The 22,571-nt window shown below is 42.2% G+C and overlaps 1 protein-coding gene across 3 annotated transcripts in view; it reads left to right on the top strand.

The window, feature by feature from the left end:
• Positions 1-21,572, top strand: part of LOC124004781 (endothelial cell-selective adhesion molecule-like) — a 75,216-nt gene extending 53,644 nt beyond the window's left edge. The window contains exons 1-8 of one of the 3 annotated variants that reach the window (XM_046313572.1): positions 2,617-3,100; positions 4,932-5,077; positions 8,030-8,231; positions 8,591-8,746; positions 11,634-11,678; positions 19,724-19,846; positions 19,942-20,071; positions 20,247-21,572. In XM_046313572.1, the coding sequence (XP_046169528.1) occupies positions 3,055-3,100; positions 4,932-5,077; positions 8,030-8,231; positions 8,591-8,746; positions 11,634-11,678; positions 19,724-19,846; positions 19,942-20,071; positions 20,247-21,135 (1,737 nt within the window). In that variant the 5' untranslated portion in view covers positions 2,617-3,054 and the 3' untranslated portion in view covers positions 21,136-21,572. Of the gene's footprint in view, positions 1-2,616; positions 3,101-4,931; positions 5,078-8,029; positions 8,232-8,590; positions 8,747-11,633; positions 11,679-19,723; positions 19,847-19,941; positions 20,072-20,246 lie in introns of those variants that run through there. The other 2 variants (XM_046313571.1, XM_046313573.1) reach the window with 2 other exon arrangements.
• Positions 21,573-22,571: the final 999 nt, after the last annotated feature.

Genomic DNA, 22,571 nt, shown 5'->3' with positions numbered 1-22,571 from the left:
GTACTGGTGGTGTTTAAAACATAGGGAATATCCATTTGTTGTTTTTCATTGGGGATTTCAGATGTTAATCCTATATTTGAACATACTTGCATTGATATTATTTAATTATTATCATGGATTATTATGGGTTATTGATCATCTAAAAATGGAGTCACTAAACATTTTGCCTGGCTACCCATCCACGTCGCTCCGGCCAAATGCCACGCCCACTAACGTTTCTTCTCCACCATGAGTCTGGATTTGATCTCCTCCCCGAAAACTTCTCGAATGCGTACACATTCAACCTGTTTTGATTGATCCCTGAAACCTATGGGTTTGGCCAGAGCCTGAACACACATAGGTACAGCTTCGTTTCGGAAGTAGTCATTGGCTTTGGTACTCTAATTGATTAGACGATCCAATCGCTGATGACTTGTTTTGTACAACTCCCCCTCATTTTGACTTCGGCAGAAAATGACTTCTATCATTGCAGTCTAGCGATAGGTGGAGCATTGGAATTAAATTCAGTATGAGTCATCAGGCTACTAAACATTGGCATTTGATTTTAAATGACTCCACGACATCCATGTGATTCTAGTCTGTTGCTTAGATGGTGATTCTCATAAAGATATGCTGCCCCCTCTAGGCTGCTCGTGGTAAGTGACATATTCTCAGTGGGCTCTATTTTGAGCACCAGCTTGGTAGCCTCATTCGACCATCCTGATGGATCCTGACAGTTTTTGCTGAGATATTTTTTTCCCATAGATTTTAGAACTCTCGAAAAAGGCCCACTATACTAATGTCTATCATACATTTTTGAGGAACAATGAGTTTAGTTGTATTTCAAAGGCAAGATGCATCTTTTTGTATTATTTTTAAACACCCATATTGTCCATGTAAAGACATGGTAGTTATTAAACAATCCGGTTGACCGTGATGCCCCGCCTACATTGTGTTCTACAGTGGCAGCTTTTCAAGGGTTTATCTGTTGATAGATGTAGATTAATGATACCCATATCCACACCTTCCAGTGTGTCTCATGTGTCTGCAGCAAGACACAACCCAGATGGAGAGTGGAGTCAGGGATTAGGGAAGATTTTCCTTCATTTAATAAACAATTGAATGGCACAGTTCGGAGGATAAACCTAGCCCAAGAAAATGCGGTAAGAATAGTCACAGGAATATGGGGCATTAAGGCGCAGTGTATCATTTAAAAGAACCATTCCCATTCATCATCATTCTAATCTACAACACAGTCCAATGCTCCTTCGCATTAGGACACACTGTATTGTTGTCCCCAAAAGTCTGGAGGGCTTAGATTTAGCTGCACATAGTTGTATAGAATTTTTCCCATAGGTATGTATCACTCTAAATGACTTTTTTCAAAGTGACGCAATCCATCCTAATCCAATCACATCCTACATCCGTTTTCCCATAGTAGGAAGAGCAGTTATATATTCCTCATCTGCATCTATATACACTTAGAAATGTCTTGGGGTTCCATGTAGAGTCCTCTGTGGAAATGGTTCTACATATAACACAAAAGGGTTCTACATGGAACCAAAACGGTTCTACATGGAACCAAAAATGGTTATTCAGGTTTCTCCTATGGAGACAGCCAAATAACCATTTTAGATTCTAGATAGCCCCTTTTTGTTCCAAGAGTGTAGCACTGCTCTTTTCAAACACACTCAAACACAATAATTTCTCAGTAAAGATGATGCCCACATTGACTTCCAACTAATGGAATAGCCCACCCCCTCACCTTTAAATCTGCCATCTCAAGCAGAAAAATGAGTTTCTATCCCTAACAGGATTAGCGAGACAAAGTGCAAGCCAAATCAGAAAAAAACAATCCAGGGTCTGTTGTGGAATAACAGAATGGCTAATACAATGATGATGCTATTAAATCCACTTCAGTCAGTCTGACAGCATCAGCTGTGATTAGTGTTTTGGCAAGTTGGACTTTCATTGGCACGAGTAGATGTTGCATTTTCCATTGGCACATTGGTTCTCATTCGCCTTAGGAATTTCTGTGGAACAACAATCTCGAACAAACTTGTAAGTTCAATGCAAGTTCAAGTTCAGGACATGAATCAAGTAGTTTTATTTAGGCCTATCCGTATCTGTTAGTATATGTTTTGAAAACCTATGCAGGCAAAGAAAAGTGATTGAGCTACAAATATGAGAATGAGAATCCAGTTATACCAACAGTCAGCACAGAGACAGTTGTCAAAGTGACCATGTGTTAGCCTACCTCCTCTGTGTCCAACCAAGCTGCTGTACTTGGGTCACATGAAGCAAGAGTCAGGGTTGAAGGATTGAGCCAGGGATTGTTTAGGGATTAGTCAATAGGAGCTTCACGGCAGAAATTAAACAAGGGACACCATAGCAATGGGGTCACATGATACCAGGGGCAATAAGAAAGCATAGAGTCACTGCGACTATAATCCAAGAACAACATGCCAGCCCTGACGCCAGACAGATGCCCAGTTGCTCTCGCTCTCTCGTTCTCTCGCTCTCACTCCCACTCAATCACTCTCGTTCTCTCGCTCTCACTCCCACTCAATCACTCTCGCTCTCGTTCTCTCTCTAAATCACCCAGCTGAATACAGTTTCATTCCAGAAAGAACGTAACCGGTGTGCTGTCACACAGCAGCTGTGGAGCAGCCCCTGGCCTAGCTAGATGTATGTGTGTGTGTACGGACTTGACCGTCTTGCTGAATGTGTGTGTGTTTGTGTTTATTGGGACTGGGGGTTAAGACCCTCCTCTTATAGGGCTAGTGTTTTTGCGGACTAGGGATTTGAGACCCTCATCACGTCACTCTGAGAGGGTTGTCTGTGTGCGTGTGCGTGTGCGTGTGTGTGTGTGTGTGTGTGTGCGTGTGCGTGTGCGTGTGTGTGTGTGTGTGTGTGTGTGTGTGTGTGTGTGTGTGTGTGTGTGTGTGTGTGTGTGTGTGTGTGTGTGTGTGTGTGTGTGTGTGTGTGTGTGTGGAGAGGGGTTATTCTGTGTGTGTGTGCGTGGGACCTAGCTCCAAGCTGGCGGAGGGCGAGGACTACGATTGCTGGGATCAGATGATCCATCTTCAGCTGACCAGCTCAGGGGACTGGCCGGCACCCTGTGAGTGAGCCTGCCCACCACCATACTCTAGTTCAATTTCTCCTCTTTTTCTCCTTCTCTTATCTCTCTCATTTCATTCTCATCCACTCATTGAATTCTCATTATCCGATCTCTGTCATTCCAACTTTCATGCTCCTCTACACATTCATGTTATATTCTTATTCTTCATGTTATATTATTCTTCATCATGTTATATTCTGCTTCCTCAACCTCTTTTTGATGCTTTGGTTGTAGGCTGCTGGATGATACTTTAGATTTTATTGCTCTGCCTTATGTCTTTCTGATTATCCTAAGTGTAGTTATATGGAATATTTTTTGGCATATAGTCTTGATATTTTGTAGGAGGAGATATGTATTAGACCTGGTCATTAAATGTTAACTAGTAAGCACTTAAGTCCTCAGACAGTTCAATCAACTAAATGCTTGAGATTTATTTTATGCATATCCAGATATTCCAATCATTTCTAATGCTTAACATTAGTGAATGTCTTTTTAGAAAGTTCAATTAATTAAAATGTTTGATTTTACCTTATGTTTTTTATGGATATTCCAAATGGCTCAAACGCTCAAGGTAAGCTTTTGAATGCATTTTTTCTGAAAAGTGTAATTTTGTTTGAGGTTGTTGGCTAAATCATCAATATAACTGTTACAGTTCAAGTTTACTGCAAACAATTCAGGGTTGTCTGACCACATACAGTAGGAACAAACAGAACTCTGGTAACCAAGTACAACATCCCAAATGTGGGTAAATTATTCATTTGTGAGATCTGTTATCTCCATTTTGGTCTGTCAGAAACTTTGTGGAGCCGAGTCCCGCTGAATGTTGCCCAGGTTACGTAAAAGCTCTCTCAAACAGCTGTGGGGGATGACAGATCTTTATCCTATATTAATCAAGGCACTGTCATTATTCTGCTTTTGATCTCATTTTTCTAATGTGCTCCGTCTTCCCCTTCCATTGATCTCATCTGGGCTTTGCAGGTTTACATCTGGCCAGTGTTTGTAGTGTTAGGGGGATTACCAGTATCAGTGTTGAATTATGATGGGTGAATGCAAACAGATTGCAAGAGAGGGCTATGCAGATGTCAAGGAAGACCTGAATGGGCTTCAAGGCTTGGCCATTATGTGAAGCACGCTGTGACAAGTAGGGCTGGCATAATTACCGTATAACTGTATAACCAACGGTTATCATCATGAAAATAAAATGTATTTTTATTGTGGAATGAACAGCTGACTGAAGACGGGATGGCCAGGCATTCGTGTGGTTGAGTCTGTCTCTGTTTTAACATGGACTCTACAATGTGATGAAACGTTTGTTGCACCTTGCTGTAAACAAGCAAGGTGTTGTAAGCAAACAAGTCATCAGTTGTCGAAGCAACGCCCTCCTCCTTGCAGCAGTAGCATCTGCAGTCAGGAGCATAGGAAAGAACAAAATGTGCATCTTAAATTTTTATTTGTTCAAACTGTTAGTATGGTGACCACAGTTATTTGGCTGACCAATAGCCATCATCCAAACTTCCATGACCGTCACAACCCTAGTGGCAATTGACATCATTCTTGTATATAAAACTGAACTGATTAGATTGGAAGAGTTTTTGTTGACTGCAATTCGCTCCCTACCCCTTCCTATAACCCTTCAATGTTGGCAGATATGTCGAAGCAATATGGTGGATGCTTCACAACTAAATTGCTTATACCTATCCAGAGCCTTCACATCTGCAAACACTGAAGAGTAAGCACGAAGGGGGTAGGGAGTGTATTGGAACCGGCTGTGCGTTGGTGCTGTGTCAGGTGAGTTTTAGTGACTGTGTCTCTGTGTATTTGCTGTGTCAAGGTGACTCCCAGCGGGTGGAGATGCCCAGGAGAGAGATGGAGGTGGTGAAGGGTCAGATGGTGGTCCTGCAGGCCTGGTACAGCCCTACATCTGATATCGGCAGGAACAGTGTCATCTGGAACTTCATGGCCAACGACTCCAAGCAGGTATGTAAGCCATCTTCTCTTCCTCAGACGTCATGCATGGTTTCTACTAGAGGTCGACTGATTAATCAGCATGGCCGATTTTCGAGTTTTCATAACAATCTGTAATCGGCCTTTTTGGACGCCGATTACATTGCAATCCACAAGGAAACTGTGTGGCAGGCTGACACGAGTGCAGCGTCAAAAGGACCTTGTTGCTGCAAGAAGCCAAGGTAAGTTGCTAGCAAGTATTAAGCTTATAAAAAAACTATAATCTTCACATAATCACTAGTTAACTACACATGATTGATATTGTCCTGCTTTGCATATAATCAATGCGTTGCCTGTTAATTTATCATTGAATCACAGCCTACTTCAACTTCGCCAAATGGGTGGTGATTTAACAAAAAAGCGAAAAAAGCATGTACCTAACCATAAACATCAATGCTTTTATTAAAATCAATACACACGTTTTTTTTTTACCTGCATATTTAGTTAAAAGAAATTCATGTTAGCAGGCAATGTTAACTAGGGAAATTGTATCACTTCTCTTGAGTTCAGTGCAAGCAGAGTCAGGGTATATGCATCAGTTTGGGCCGCCTGGCTCGTTGCGAACTGTGTGAAGACCGTAATTAATATGCCAGAATTTTACATAATTATGACATAACATTGAAGGTTGTGCCATGTAACAGCAATATTTAGCCTTAGGGATGCCACCCGTTAGATAAAATACGGAACGGTTCCAAATTTCACTGAAAGAATAAAGTTTTGTTTTCAAAATTATACTTTGCGGATTTTACCATATTAATGACCAAAGGCTCATATTTCTGTGTTTATTATATTATAATTAAGTCTGATTTGATACTTGATAGAGCAGTCTAACTGAGTGGTGGTAGGTAGCAGCAGGCTTGTAAGCATTCATTCAAACAGCACTTTACTGTGTTTGCCAGCAGCTCTTAGTAATGCTTGAAGCACAGCTCTGTTTATGACTTCAAGCCTATCAACTCCTGAGATTAGGTTGGCAATATACTAAAGTGCCTATATGAACATCCAATAGTCAAAGCTATATGAAATACAAATGGTATAGAGAGAAATAGTTGACGTGTCATAATTCCTATAATAACTACAACGTCTTAAGTGGGAATATTGAAGAACTGGGAATATTGAACCACCAGCTTTCATATGTTCTCATGTTCTGAGCAAGGAACTTAAACGTTAGCTTTTATACATGGCACATATTGCACTTTTACTTTCTTCTCCTACACTGTGTTTTGCATTATTTAAACCAAATTGATCGCGTTTCATTATTTATTTGACATTCTGACATTTCAGATTCTTAAAATAAAGTGGTGATCCTAACTAGCTTAAAACAGGGAATTTTTACTAGGATTAAATGTCCAGAATTGTGAAAAACTGAGTTTAAATGTATTTGACTAAGGTGTATGTAAATTTCCGACTTCAACTCTATATATATCGGTATCGGCATTGAAAAATCATAATCAGTCGACCTCTAGTTTCCACAAAAACCACTGTTGCTGGATCTTTTCTCTTTTCTAATTTCCCTGAAGTGGTATGTCTCTCTAGTTGGTGATTAGTTGGTGTGCGGTCTGAAGGAACAGGCTTGTGTTGACGAAGCTGTTGATAAACTGTTGAAGAAGCCGCTTGATTATTTCAGGGCCTGGGAGCGGCTCTGCTCAGGTTTCAGACAGTTTTACAGTTTTACAGATTTATTCTCAGTAATCCAATCTCCTTCTAGTAATCCCAGATCTGGCCACATCTTACAGGCATTTCAGCCATGCGGCAGGTAGCCTAGTGGTTAGAGGGGCGAGCCAGCAACCTGAGGGATGCCAGTTCAAATCCCGTGTCTGACTGGAAAAAGCTGGTGGGAAGTGAGCTGGCAACTACAGGGTTGCTGATATCAAATCCTGGATGCCATTGCCTGCCGTTGTGCCCTGAGCAAAGCATTTAACCCCCCTACAACAACAGGTGCCCAGTGTGGCAGCCCCCTGCACCTCTCAAAAACCGGTAGGGTCTGTCTTTTGGAGGACAATAAAGTAATCTTAATCTTAATGGCATGTACAGTGCCTATACAAAATTCTACACCCCCTTGAACTTTTTTTTCACATTTTGCTGCCTTAAAATTAAATCTAAAAAGGGATTAAATTAGATTTCTTTCCTATACATCCAGACAACCTACTCCACATTTTCAAAGTGAAATAAAGTTATAGATCATTTTCCAAAAAAAAAAAAAAAGAACTGAAGTATCATAATTGGATAAGTCTCCATCCCCCTAAATTAATACTTGGTGGAAGCTCCTTTGGCAGCCATTACAGCTGTGAATCATTTTCATTAAGATTCTACTAACTTTGTAACCATATGTCACTAACAGTGTGGTTGTGTTGCATGTATCTCCTGTATGTTTAGAAAACCTCTGGATGTGTGTGTGCGTGGCTTCTTCAGTGATTACGATAATCTCAGTAGTTTCACTGGCCATGGCCTGTGAGCTTATCTCTAACAGAAAATCAGTCTAAAAATTCTAACTCCCATCTGCACATACATATCAGGATTATCTGAAGGACATTGACTTCTGTTATATGGTAAAATTGTGTGGCTATAGATGGCACCGAAAATCGTATTTCAGCTCAATATCAGTATTGTATATTTAGAGAACCGGTATTTCTGTAGTTACTTGCATTAGTTTTCATTACAACAAATCCTCTCGTGCAGTGTTTCAAAAATGCTAGTCTCTCTCCTCGACAAGCACCACAAATGCTGGCTTGAAAAAGGCTAACAATATGTCGGGTTTATATACAGTATGCTGGCGCAAATAGAGGGCTTCTATGGAATGGAGTGCTCATCTGGGTAAAATCCTATCATTTCTGACAGTACATTTGGTTCCTGAACTGCGAAAAGGAACACAATATACCGTAGCGTTCCCCATTGTGAAGTATTTCCCTTGTCTGTTTGTATGTGCAGGTCATCTCCTACAGTAACGGTGAGCCAGGGATAGGTAGTCCTGAGTTCAGGAAGCGTGTTGGGTTCAGCCTGTCCATGCCCTCGGCCAATCTCTCCATCTACATCAACAACACCCAGGAGTCAGACTCAGGACGATACCTCTGCAATGTCATCATCCCCGGAGCCGCCGGACTCTCTGGAGAAATGCGCCTTAATGTCAAAGGTACCATCCGGACCGGATGCCTTGTTTCTGGCACTTTCCAAAAATATTTGACTGTTTTTTGGGCCAACACTCAGAAATGGAATCACAAAAGTGTAAACTGTACTGCAGTTTGTACATATGCACTGGGCTGTGTCTATAATATTTTCCTTCAGCTTCAACAGATGGAGAGAGTGTGTTGGCACATTTCCATTACCTGTGTAGCCAGCATTCTTGGAAATACAGTACCCTGTTCAATTGAAATGGATTAATACGATACTTCAGGAGGTCAATTGGGGGTCAATTGTAGTAGCCCAAATCCTTTAATTTGTTTTTCTCATAGCTCTTCTGTTGTTTCTAACTATCTGTTCTCTCTCACTCAGTCCCTCCCTCGCCTCCAGTGTGCTTGATGACTGGGTCATCTGTGCTGAACGGAAACGTGACACTGAGCTGTAAGTCCAGCTCGGGCAAACCCATCCCTCAGTACAAGTGGACCAAGAATGCCCCCATGTCAGAGGTCTTCTTTTCCCCCATGCAGAGTGAGTACTACTTTATATATGTCCCAATAATGTTAGCCAATCACATTAGCTCTCTGCCTCAGTTAAGTTTTATCATAATACAAGTAGTCCCCATCAGAATGGATTGAATACTTATTGAATATACACAGAGTACAAAACACTAAACACTTTCCTAATATTGAGTTGCACCCCTAATTGCCATCAGAATAGCCTCAATTCGTCGGGGCATGGACACTACAAGGTGTCAAGCGTTCCACAGGGACGCTGGCCCATGTTGAGTCCAATGCTTCCCACAGTTGTGTCAAGTTGGCTGGATGTCCTTTGGGTGGTGGACCATTTTTCATACATACAGGAAACGGTTGAGCATGAAAAATCCAGCAGCGTTGCAGTTCTTGACACACTCAAACCAGTGCGTCTGGCACCTACTACCATAACTCATTCAAAGGCAATTCAATCTTTTGCCTTACCCATTCACCCTCTGAATGGTACACATACACAATTCATGTTTCAATCATCTCAATTGTCTCAGGTGAGAACAATAAGGGATCATAGCTTTCATTTGGATTCACCTGGTCAGTATATGTCATGGAAAGAGTTCCTAATGTTTTGTACACTCAGTGCATGTAATGTACTGTATGATATAAGGATTACAAAGGATAGCTCACCTCCATCCATCGCCGATGTAGAGCACTCAACCATGTGATGCAGAGTAACCACTACTAACCAGCACTGAAAACACCTGCCACTACTATGGTTGGGTGCAATATAATTTTAGTCAATGCAAACTGTCATTGTCCTCTTCACAGCAGCTTTATATGGGTTATTGTAGTAATGAGTCCTGCCTCTCACTAAGATTGTCAAATGAGAGCTAAAATAGATACATTGATAGACTCTAAGTAATTCCTAGCTTCTAAATAGCCATTGACATAAGATGGAGATGATTTCAAATGAATTACAAATATATAGTTTCAGAGAGCCTATAATTCTGATATTTCTTTTCCACTAATTGGTCTTTTGACTAATCAGACTTTAGCCAATATAAATATAATTGGGCTGACTGTGTGAACACAGCCATAGCATCTCCCATGTTTTTACTGGTATATCTGCTCAGAAAACCCATTCAGGGTGCATTCTCCCATATGGTGTAATCTCTCCTAACCTTCTCCACTGGAATGTATTGCCAGTGGTTCGCTTGTTAACTCTGTGAGTCGGGCTAAATGTTGAGGACAAATGTGTGGTGTGTTGGCGATGGGATTGCAGATCCTAATTTCGCTCTCTTTTTTCTCTCTGGTGACTGAGTTTTATTCTTTGAAATGCCACAACATGCATCACTTAATCCTCTTTAAAGAACGGGAACCGTTCACGACGTACACACTGCATGCTCATGTCAGACCTGCAGAGAGTAAGAGAAAAATATTAAATCAAGGTTTATTTTTCTTACTTTACTGCACATATGCCTTTTATATTGTATTATTTTGTGAAGAGTTGTGAAAATACAGTGGAAACAATTATTGTGAAAGCACCAGCTGTTTCTGAGCAACAATGAGGCTTACACTGATTGACCAAGTACTGGAATAGCTCCTCCTCTGATCTCTGATCCCCTCGCTTCTTCTATAGATTACCCAACAAATAATACACTTTATCTGTGTCACTGCCTTATTGACTCAATGTCCAGGACTGTGGGTTTGAATGCACCACCAAACACACACGGACAAACCTGCAAAATCTCTAGAACACTCTGATCCTCTGTATTTTTCTCATTGACCTGGCACATGCTCTCTGTGACATTGAGCCTCCACCCCTGTGTTCTACTGGTATTCTAAAGGACACTACTTTCGACTGAGCATAAGGGCTTGGTATTATCAAACTCAAGTGTTCATTTTATTGTTTTGGTCCAGCAGCAGCAGTAGGCAAATTATCTTCTGCTACTGAAAAATTTGTCAAGTTTCAGTTGTTTTGGTAGTAACTTTGTCAGTGGTGGCACATTGCTTAGCCTAAATTGCCAGTATGGAACAAGAGGTGTGATTTACAACACCATGTGACCTGATCCTACCTAGTATAGAAACATTGAAGTTGTTATTCTCAAATTAGTATTTGTTTTTATTTTATTATATTAAAAACCAAGCTTATGTAAATGATTCTCTTTTGTAATGCTATACCTACCTAACTTAAACTGTAATCTTGCTTCTTTAACATTTGACATGTCCATACATGGCTCGCACATGATGCAACACAATTTAGCCTATGTAAGGTATTTTCTACTTATGAAAGTGCTGTGTAAGATAATTCCATATTGAAGCCAATTGCCTATTTACAATGTAGACTGCATACATTTTTTATATATTTAGCAAAAAACTAGATACATTTTTGCTATTATGGCCTATTAGGTCCACAAATCACAATAGACTAAGACGAACATTCATGCCCTCCCACTGAATTGGAGTGCATGACAACACACAACGTCAAAAACCATGCATGACTTGAAGCCACCACATATTAGCTATTGATTGGTCAAGCCCTTGCCACACATACAACTTCTTAAGTCACCAAAAGCCAGCACTTTTACGACACCTCCAGGTATTTCATCCTGAAGTGAAAATGGCAACAATATTTTTTGACACACCCCATGAGCTATTTTAGTTTGTCAATATAGCGAGCTATCCTCAAATAATCAGCATGTCTCTCTCGCTTCATTCTAAGATGCTGTGTTTCTATTGTTCCCGATCTCTACTTCTCTCCTGCCTTTGTCTCATCACTACTTTCTTGCAAACTTTTGCAGCTATCAACACCTTACAGCTCCCTTCTTAAGGGTTAGGGGTTGATGTCTCTCTTCCCTAATCACTCTCTTCACCAGCCCTTCTTCTCTCATTCACTATCTCTGCCACTTTTCTCTCCTGCATGACCACAGAATGGAGAGCCTGCCCCTCGACCTTGCTTGTTCTAGGGTTCATGGGTAAGGGTTTCACACATACATCCTCAACCCACCACAACCCCCCTAGGACTCAGAAGCCTGTAAAGCCCCACAGCCTATATAATGTTAGATCTCGCCGGCTTGTTGTCCTAAAAAAGAGAAATGAGTTACCTCTGGTTTGTTCAGCCATTCCTATAGGGGATTTAATGAGGAAGGAATGGGGTTTTGGGATAAATGCCAAAAATAAGGTCTGAGGTTAACACAGGCTTAGGAGATATTATACCTTTTGTTCTGAGATATCAGTCAGTTAACATGGCCTTTATTAATTATGAAGCCTTTATGTGCATTAGGTGCTTGTTTTGATTAAATATGTGCTTCAACATTCACAATAATGGCATTTGCTGACAAAGTTTATCTCATAGAACAAACTGTATAAAATATCCTGAGCCTGTGTTTACCATAGATCTTATTTTATGGCGTTTATCCAAAACCCCACAAAAAAACCATTCATCCCTCCATAGGCATTGGCCAATGAGCCATGGTGGAGTTTGTGCCTACAAAAAGATGCTATTGTTCTCTATAATCTTGCTGGTGTCACCCCAACCCCCCATCCTCAGGTAAACTCTCCTGACCCACCATTGGACAGACATAGATATAAAGTTGAACCTTTAGAAGAATTGTATATGTTATCCATCCAAAGGCATATCTTCATTAATCTTCACCAATGACTTTGCCTTGAATACATCTGCATTGCCCTTTATAAACTCAGTCGATCTGAGATTACATGTCTTTGACTTGCGTGATAGAAAATGTTTCCTTTGGTATGGATCAACTCATACGAGCCCTTGGCCCTTAGACATCTGGCCTGAAGATGAAACCACTTCATAACATAGCAACCACTAGGTTAACCTCTTCATAACATGCTCAGATAACACCATATAAAAGTACAAAAGTCCACAGTAATCAATATGCTAATATAAAATAAATTGTAAATGACTGTGAAGGCAACAATAAAGTCAAGTAGTGAATGTAAAGGCTACATATCAAGGCCATAGAGAAAGCTTGGACTTTCTCGCAATGGCTGTCATTGGTCCATTGCATCAAATGACAGACGTTCAATGATTAAATCAAAACTATGATTGCAAGGTCCACTCTGCTGCGTTTGCTGAGGTCATTGAGTTTGAATTTAATCCAGAATAAGAGTTCTGTTTTTGTCTTGTACGTAGACTAAGATTGTGTCTTAACATTCTGAATATGTATGAAACATTCTGAATATGTATGAAACATTCTGAATATGTATGAAACATTCTGAATATGTATGAAACATTCTGAATATGTATGAAACATTCTGAATATGTATGAAACATTCTGAATATGTATGAAACATTCTGAATATGTATGAAACATGAAGGTGCACAAATAACAGTTGGCACAAATACTGTGAGTTTGTTTGTGTGTTCTTGCGTTCTTAGATCTTTCCAGTAGAAATGTTTGTGATAGTAGCAAGTGACTGTAGATAGTACTGTAGTTAGTTATTTCATGGTTTCATTTCAGTGTATTTTGATCAGTACAATACTTTCTTGGTATATAGAGATTGGTGATGTCTTTGGATCTTGATTGCAGTGCAATTTAGAAAATCTGCCAAATTTAAGAATGGGCTGATCTGTTGTTAATCTGTAGCAATTCTGTCTGGCTCCTCTGGGTTACTATTGTCAGGTGCCTATTGTACACACGTATAGGCACATCCATCCGCAAATTATATCTTCTCCAAGAGGTTTTGTTTATTATGAAATTTAAAGTATGAGTTAGCAGTAGCCCCGTTGCGGAGTTTGTGTGCTTTGCGTGCCTTATGATTTGCCCCCACCCTCCCAGAGAGAACAGCAGATGGTGCATGCTGAGTTTATCAAACAAGAATTCCAGCCAGCAGTTCATTCCTAGACTTTGGGACAGGGACAAACAGCTGTTTGTCACAATGAAAATGTAGGACAGAGGACATCATTTGCCATAGTTTATTTATAGGATTTTGTAGTCTGGTTATTAGTAAAGGTACTGACATCATATTGTGAACTTTAGCTTCTCTACTTGAGTTGAGCTGATTGAGTCACTGGGTTGTTTTGATTCTCCATTTATGATAGGCCTCAGAATATATGATGAAGATATATCTATTTGTTTTCCCCCTTGATCCTTTATATTGGTATATATGGGTAGAGGCCCTAGCCATCCAAGTCATAGACTGTTCTCTTTTCCACCGCACAGCAAGCGGTACCGATGTACCAAGTCTGGAACCAACAGGACCCTTCAAGCCATAAGACTGCTAAATAGTTAACTTAATTTGACTCATCACATATTCTGCTGCTACTGCTTATTATCTATCCTGTTGCCTAGTCACTTTGCCCCTACCCATATGTACTGTACATATCTACCTCAATGACCTCGTACCCCTGCACATCGACTCGGTACTGTATAAAGTTAGCGTTACTCATTATGTATTTATTCCTTGTGTTATCTTTATATTAATCCATTTTTCTCTCTGCATTGTTGGAAAGGGCCCGTAAGTAAGCATTTCACTGTTAGTCTACACCTGTTGTTTATGACGCATGTGACAAATCAAATGTGATTTAATTTGAAAACACATCTGATGAAAATATTCTCTTGTGACGTTTCCAATCGGATTTTGAGAGGATTTGCTTGATAAGAGCTGCCCCACATGTTTATTATTCTCTAGTGCCCCCAGTGCTACATACTTACAATAGAGCATCCCCACGCCAGCTATGACAAGTGGACCACAGCAACTAGGATTATGTCAACTGATGAAGTCCAGCTGTGAAAAGCCACAGGTTCTGATTCATCTTTGTGGAGACACCTTGTCTGGTGTTTAACCATTTGCTAGTGAGGTCTCTACATAACTTCATTTATGCCCGGGACAGAAAGGAGTGATATCATCGAAGAGGATCCATACTGGTATTAAGAAAACCAACAGCCCATCCCACTGGGCAAACACTGGTTGAATCAACGTTGTTTCCATGTGGAATAGACATTGAATTGACGTCTGTGCCCAGTGGGATTTGACTCCCTAGGACCAGGATACCCCTCAATACTTATAGCTTTGGAACCAAGAGAGTATTGTACTTGGTAGAGTGTGTAGTCTAATTATGTTTGTATACATTTGGTTTTTTAACCAGGTAGGGAAGTTGAGAACAAGTTCTCATTTACAATTGCGACCTGGCCAAGATAAAGCAAAGCAGTTCGACACATACAACGACACAGAGTTACACATGGAGTAAAACAAACATACAGTCAATAATACAGTATAAACAAGTCTATATACGATGTGAGCAAATGAGTTGAGATAAGGGAGGTAAAGGCAAAAAAAGGCCATGGTGGCAAAGTAAATACAATATAGCAAGTAAAACACTGGAATGGAAGATTTGCAGTGGAAGAATGTGCAAAGTAGAAATAAAAAATAATGGGGTGCAAAGGAGCAAAATAAATAAATTAAAATAAATACAGTAAGGAAAGAGGTAGTTGTTTGGGCTAAATTATAGGTGGGCTATGTACAGGTGCAGTAATCTGTGAGCTGCTCTGACAGTTGGTGCTTAAAGCTAGTGAGGGAGATAAGTGTTTCCAGTTTCAGAGAGTTTTGTAGTTCGTTCCAGTCATTGGCAGCAGAGAACTGGAAGAAGAGGCGGCCAAAGAAAGAATTGGTTATGGGGGTGACCAGAGAGATATACCTGCTGGAGCGCGTGCTACAGGTGGGTGATGCTATGGTGACCAGCGAGCTGAGATAAGGGGGGACTTTACCTAGCAGGGTCTTGTAGATGACATGGAGCCAGTGGGTTTGGCGACGAGTATGAAGCGAGGGCCAGCCAACGAGAGTGTACAGGTCACAATGGTGGGTAGTATATGGGGCTTTGGTGACAAAACGGATTGCACTGTGATAGACTGCATCCAATTGGTTGAGTAGGGTATTGGAGGCTATTTTGTAAATGACATCGCCGAAGTCGAGGATTGGTAGGATGGTGAGTTTTACAAGGGTATGTTTAGCAGCATGAGTGAAGGATGCTTTGTTGCAAAATAGGAAGCCAATTCTAGATTTAATTTTGGATTGGAGATGTTTGATGTGGGTCTGGAAGGAGAGTTTACAGTCTAACCAGACACCTAGGTATTTGTAGTTGTCCACGTATTCTAAGTCAGAGCCGTCCAGAGTAGTGATGTTGGACAGGCGGGCAGGTGCAGGCAGCGATCCGTTGAAGAGCATGCATGCATTTAGTTTTACTTGTATTTAAGAGCAATTGGAGGCCACGGAAGGAGAGTTGTATGGCATTGAAGCTTGCCTGGAGGGTTGTTAACACAGTGTCCAAAGAAGGGCCAGAAGTATTCAGAATGGTGTCGTCTGCGTAGAGGTGGATCAGAGACTCACCAGCCGCAAGAGCGACATCATTGATGTACACAGAGAAGAGAGTCGGTCCAAGAATTTAACCCTGTGGCACTCCCATAGAGACTGCCAGAGATCCGGACAGCAGACCCTCCGATTTGACACACTGAACTCTATCAGAGAAGTAGTTGGTGAACCAGGCGAGGCAATCATTTGAGAAACCAAGGCTGTCGAGTCTGCTGATGAGGATGTGGTGATTGACAGAGTCGAAAGCCTTGGCCAGATCAATGAATACGGCTGCACAGTAATGTTTCTTATCGATGGCGGTTAAGATATCGTTTAGGACCTTGAGCGTGGCTGAGGTGCACCCATGACCAGCTCTGAAACCAGATTGCATAGCAGAGAAGGTATGGTGAGATTCGAAATGGTCGGTAATCTGTTTGTTGACTTGGCTTTCGAAGACCTTTGAAAGGCAGGGTAGGATAGATATAGGTCTGTAGCAGTTTGGGACAAGAGTGTCCCCCCCCCTTTGAAGAGAGGGATGACCGCAGCTGCTTTCCAATCTTTGGGAATCTCAGACGACACGAAAGAGAGGTTGAACAGGCTAGTAATAGGGGTGGCAACAATTTCGGCAGATCATTTTAGAAAGAAAGGGTCCAGATTGTCTAGCCCGGCTGATTTGTAGGGGTCCAGATTTTGCAGCTCTTTCAGAACATCAGCTGACTGTATTTGGGAGAAGGAGAAATGGGGAAGGCTTGGGCGAGTTGCGATGGGGGGTACAGTGCTGTTGACCGGGGTAGGAGTAGCCAGGTGGAAAGCATGGCCAGCTGTAGAAAAATGCCTATTGAAATTCTCAATTATATTGGATTTATCAGTGGGTACAGTGTTTCCTATCTGCAGTGCAGTGGGCAGCTGGGAGGAGGTGTTCTTATTCTCCATGGACTTTACAGTGTCCCAGAACTTTTTTGAGTTAGTGTTGCAGGAAGCAAATTTCTGCTTGAAAAAGCTAGCCTTGGCTTTTCTAACTGCCTGTGTATAATGGTTTCTAGCTTCCCTGTACAGCTGCATATCACGGGGGCAGTTCGATGCTAATGCAGAACGCCATAGCATGTTTTTGTGTTGGTTAAGGGCATTCAGGTCTGGGGAGAACCAAGGGCTATATCTGTTCCTGGTTCTAAATTTCTTGAATGGGGCATGCTTATTTAAGATGGTTAGGAAGGCATTTAAAAAAACAAACAGGCATCCTCTACTGACGGGATGAGATCAATATCCTTCCAGGATACCCCGGCCAGGTCGATTAGAAAGGCCTGCTCGCTGAAGTGTTTCAGGGAGCGTTTGACAGTGATGAGTGGAGGTAGTTTGACCGCTGACCCATTACGGATGCAGGCAATGAGGCAGTGATCGCTGAGATCTTGGTTGAAGACAGCAGAGGTGTATTTAGAGGGCAAGTTGGTTAGGATGATATCTATGAGGGTGCCCGTGTTTAAGGCTTTGGGGAGGTACCTGGTAGGTTCATTGATCATTTGTGTGAGATTGAGGGCATCAAGCTTAGATTGTAGGATGGCTGGGGTGTTAAGCATGTTCCAGTTTAGTTCGCCTAGCAGCACGAACTCTGAAGATAGATGGGGGGCAATCAGTTCACATGTGGTGTCCAGAGCACAGCTGGGGGCAGAGGGTGGTCTATATAGCAGGCAGCAACGGTGAGAGACTTGTTTTTAGAGAGGTGTTTTTAAAAGTAGAAGTTCAAATTGTTTAGGTACAGACCTGGATAGTAGGACAGAACTCTGCAGGCTATCTTTGCAGTAGATTGCAACACCGCCCCCTTTGGCAGTTCTATCTTGTCTGATAATGTTGTAGTTTGGGATGAAAATGTCATAATTTTTGGTGGTCTTCCTAAGCCAGGATTCAGACACAGCTAGAACATCCGGGTTGGCAGAGTGTGCTAAAGCAGTGAGTAAAACAAGCTTAGGGAGGAGGCTTCTAATGTTAACATGCATGAAACCAAGGCTATTACGGTTACAGAAGTCATCAAAAGAGAGCGCCTGGGGAAAAGGAGTGGAGCTAGGCACTGCACTGCAGGGCCTGGATTCACCTCTACATCACCAGAGGAACCGAGGAGGAGTAGGATAAGGGTACGGCTAAAATAAATAAGAATTGGGTCGTCTAGAATGTCTGGAACAGGGAGTAAAAGGAGGTTTCTGGGGGCGATAAAATAGCTTCAAGGTATAATGTACAGACAAAGGTATGGTAGGATGTGAATACAGTGGAGGTAAACCTAGGTATTGAGTGATGATGAGAGAGATATTGTCTCTAGAAACATAATTGAAACCAGGAGATGTCATCGCATGTGTGGGTGGTGGAACTAATAGGTTGGATAAGGTATAGTGAGCAGGACTAGAGGCTCTACAGTGAAATAAGCCAATAAACACTAACCAGAACAGCAATGGACAAGGCATATTGACATTAAGGAGAGGCATGCTTAGTCGAGTGATCAAAAGGGTCCAGTGAGTAGTGAGGTTGGTTGGGGTCACGGCGATTTAGACAGCTGGCCGGGCCATCGGTAGCAAGCTAGCATAGGATGGAGGTCTGTTATTAGCCACCTCGTGCGTTTCAGTCGGTAGGATTAGTGGGGTTCCAAGTGGTAGAGGGGATGAATCCAATTCACAAAAAAACAAAAACAAACAATAGATATGGTTATAGAGGCCCAAGAAGAAAAAAATATTTGAAAAAAATAACAAATAAAATAATAATAAATTGTCCGTTAGGTCTATTCAGATAGCAGCCGATAAGACAGCTAACGGTTAGCGGACCTCAGATGGGCATTCAGGTAACGTTGCGACGGAGGAGCCAGCCGGATAACTCCCTCGGGTAGATAACGTCGGTAGTCCAGTTGTGAAGGCCCGGTGGGGCTCCGCGTTGGCAGTAAAACGGGTCCGGATAGGTGATTGTAGCCCGGAGTGACTGATGGAACTCTTCAGCTGGCTAGCTTCGGAATAATTTATGTTTGCTCCGGAATCGACGAAAGCCGATAGTCACACGGATAGCAGCTAGCTAGCTGCGAGATCCAGGTATAAATGTCCAGAGTTAGCGGTTGAAATCCAGGGACATGGAGAGAAAAATAGGTCCGGTATGTTCCGGTCCGAGCCACGCCGTACAAAACTGCCGATAGATTTTCGAGCTAAAGGATAGCTGATGACCACAAACCGTGGTTAGCTGAATACTAACGATTAGCCAGTAAAGAAGCTAACTAGCTTCTGATTAGCTTCAGGCTAGCTTCTGGCTAGCTGCTGATTAGCTTCTGGATTAGCTTCTGGTTAGCTTCTATGATGGATTACAGATTTGAGGTAAATAATATTTTCTTTTTTTTAAATATAAATTGGTGAAGCGGGTTGCAGGAGAGTGTTTAGAAGATGAGTTTATGGAAAATAAAAATAAAATATATAAAAAGGTATGCGAAGAAAGTTGTAAATATATATATATATATATATATATATATATATATGGGACACGACAAGACGAGGACAAAAGATGTCTGAACTGCTATGCCATCTTGGAGAGGATACTACATACTGTAGCTACCCTTGTGTTACCTAGTGTAACTGTCAGTATTACTGTAGATGGAGATTGGGTATAACGTTCTGTGCACTGTACAGTACATGAATATGTTCATGATGTAGAGGCAAGAGTGTGTAACACTGTCTCTCTCTTTCAGATGAGAGGCAAGGCACCCTCAGGCTGAGTAACCTCACTAAGAGCATGTCAGGGAAATATGTGTGCCGAGCTAGCAACACTGCCGGTTCTGACACTTGCTCTATCAACCTGGAGGTCTTCACCTGTATGTATAGGAAGTAAACACATAATCTCATACTAGTATATACAGACTGCTCTTGTTTCCTGTTCTAATCCTCTCTGTGGTGTCCTCTTCCACAGCCTCTAATGCTGGAGCGATTGTTGCTGCTACTCTGGGGTCCATCGTGGCACTGGTAGCCATCATACTCTTCCTCATCTTCATACTGAGGAGGAGAGACCATGAAGAGGAGGAGCTAGCCAATGATATCAAGTGAGATTTTGTCATTTGGAAAAACAGGTACAGTTGTTAAACGTCACAGGATGTACAACTACTAGTACTCCACCATGGACAGTGTTCTAATTTAGTTTCTGCAGGTTGGTGATTTGAGGATGTGTGTGATATGATCTTGGTTTGTGTTTTCTCATTGGCTGCCTATCCATTACAGGGAGGATGCCCAGGCACCCAAGCGTGTTTCCTGGGCAAAGAGCGGCACAGGCTCAGACCTCCTCTCCAAAAATGGCACGCTGTCCTCCATAGCCACGACCCCGCATCTACGAGACCCCCAGCAGCCCAACAACTTCCGCTACCCCTACCCCACTGCTCCGGCCTCTGACACAGGCTCTGTGTTCAATGCCTACCGCCTTCGGCCTGGAGAGCCCAACCCCTTGCAGGGCCTCCCAGGGTACATCAGTGGCACACCTCCACCCAGGCACGCCAGACCCCTCTGTGTTGCAAACAACATTAATGCCACCTCTCCACACAGGCACAGTCGACCCCCCAGTTCTAACCACATCAGTGGGACTCTACCCCCTGGCCACACCCGGCCCCTCAGCACTAGTATCATTGTTGACACCCCTCCCCATGGGTTCAGTCAACCCCCCAGTCCTAACCATGTTGGTGTCACCTCTCCACATGGGCACAGCAGACCCCCTAGCTCTAACATTGGTACCCCCTCCCCACATGGGAACAGTCAACCCCCAAGTTCTAACAATATCGGTGCCCCCTCTCCACATGGGCACAGCAGACCACCAAGCTCGAACCACATTGGCGGTAGCGCTCCACACAGGCACAGTCGACCTCCCAGTTCCAACCACAGCCGACCTCCCAGCATCAGTAGCATTCCTCACTATGGACACAGCAGAACCTCCAGTTCCAACGGTGCCCCACCCCACTCCCCACCTGGCCACATGGTCACAGACCCTGACAAGACTGAGGGGGCCCAGCCCCAGGTGCCACACCCTCTCACCTCGCCAATCAGCTCCACCACCCTGGCCCGTATAGGTGCTGTGCCCGTCATGGTGCCCGCTCAGAGCCAGGCTGGATCACTGGTATAGCCCACTGGAATGTCTCACGTTTTACTTTTGAACACAAACTGAAGCAAATGGATAAAGACTTCCTCAAAGTAAGACTGTATAGAGGAGAGAAGGATTTGCTACAAATTAAAATAACTTTTTATTGCAGTTGTTCAAAGTAGAATGAAGAACTCATGCTAAAGAAGACAAATGAGAAATTATGACACTTGTGGAATTGACTGTATTCAAGTCTGCACAAGTTCAAAGACTTGTTTTAGCTGTTTTCAAATACCATGATCAGAGTCTTTAAGGTTAAAACAAAGCCTATTCTCTAAAACATTGTTTGTGAATCCATATATTTGACTTAGTCGTGGCCAAAAGTTTTGAGAATGACACAAATATACATTTCCTGCTTCAGTGTCTTTGGATATTTTTGTCAGATGTTACTATGGAATACTGAAGTATAATTACAAGCATTTCATAAGTGTCAAAGGCTTTTATTGACAATTACAGGAAGTTGATGCAAAGAGTCAATATTTTCAGTGTTGACCCTTCTTTTTCAAGACCTCTGCAACCCACCCTGGCAGGCTGTCAATTAACTTCTGGGCCACATCCTGACTGATGGCAGCCTATTCTGCAATAATCAATGCTTGGAGTTTGTCAGAATGTGTGGGTTTTTGTTTGTCCACACGCCTCTTGAGGATTGACCACAAGCTCTCAATGGGATTAAGGTCTGGGGAGTTTCAAATCAAATTTATTTATATAGCCCTTCGTACATCAGCTCATATCTGAAAGTGCTGTACAGAAACCCAACCTTATGTACATATTTAAATACAGTATAAAAGATGTGTTTTTGGAAAAAGGTTTTGTATTTCAATTTCAATCAGAACATTTATTTTTTACACTTGTACAGCGGTTGAAAAACTGTGTTTTTGTATCTGAATAAAAACTGGCCATGGACCCAAAATATCGATGTTTTGTTCCCTGAGCCATGCAGTTATCACTTTTGCCTTATGGCAAGGTGCTCCCTCATGCTGGAAAAGGTATTGTTCGTCACCAAACTGTTCCTGGATGGTTGGGAGAAGTTGCTCTCAAAGGATGTGTTTGTACTATTCTTTATTCATGGCTGTGTTCTTAGGCAAAATTGTGAGTGAGCCCACTCCTTTGGCTGAGAAGCAACCCCACACATGAATGGTCTCAGGATGCTAAACAGGACTGATGGTAGCGCTTTTTTCCGGATGCCCCAAACTATCGGATAGGGGATTCATTAGAGAAAATGACTTTACCCCAGTCCTCAGCAGTCAAATCCCTGTACCTTTTGCAGAATATCAGTCTGTCCCTGATGTTTTTCCTGGAGAGAAGTGGCTTCTTTGCTGCCCTTTTTGACACCAGGCCATCCTCCAAAAGTCTTTGCCTCACTGTGCATGCAGATGCACTCACACCTGCCTGCTGCCATTCCTGAGCAAGCTCTGTACTGG

The sequence above is a fragment of the Oncorhynchus gorbuscha genome, linkage group LG19, assembly GCF_021184085.1.
Source record: "Oncorhynchus gorbuscha isolate QuinsamMale2020 ecotype Even-year linkage group LG19, OgorEven_v1.0, whole genome shotgun sequence".
NCBI classification, from domain to species: Eukaryota; Metazoa; Chordata; class Actinopteri; order Salmoniformes; family Salmonidae; genus Oncorhynchus; species Oncorhynchus gorbuscha.
Note: the sequence above shows the minus strand (reverse complement) of the source record. Positions and strands in the feature narration are given on the sequence as shown.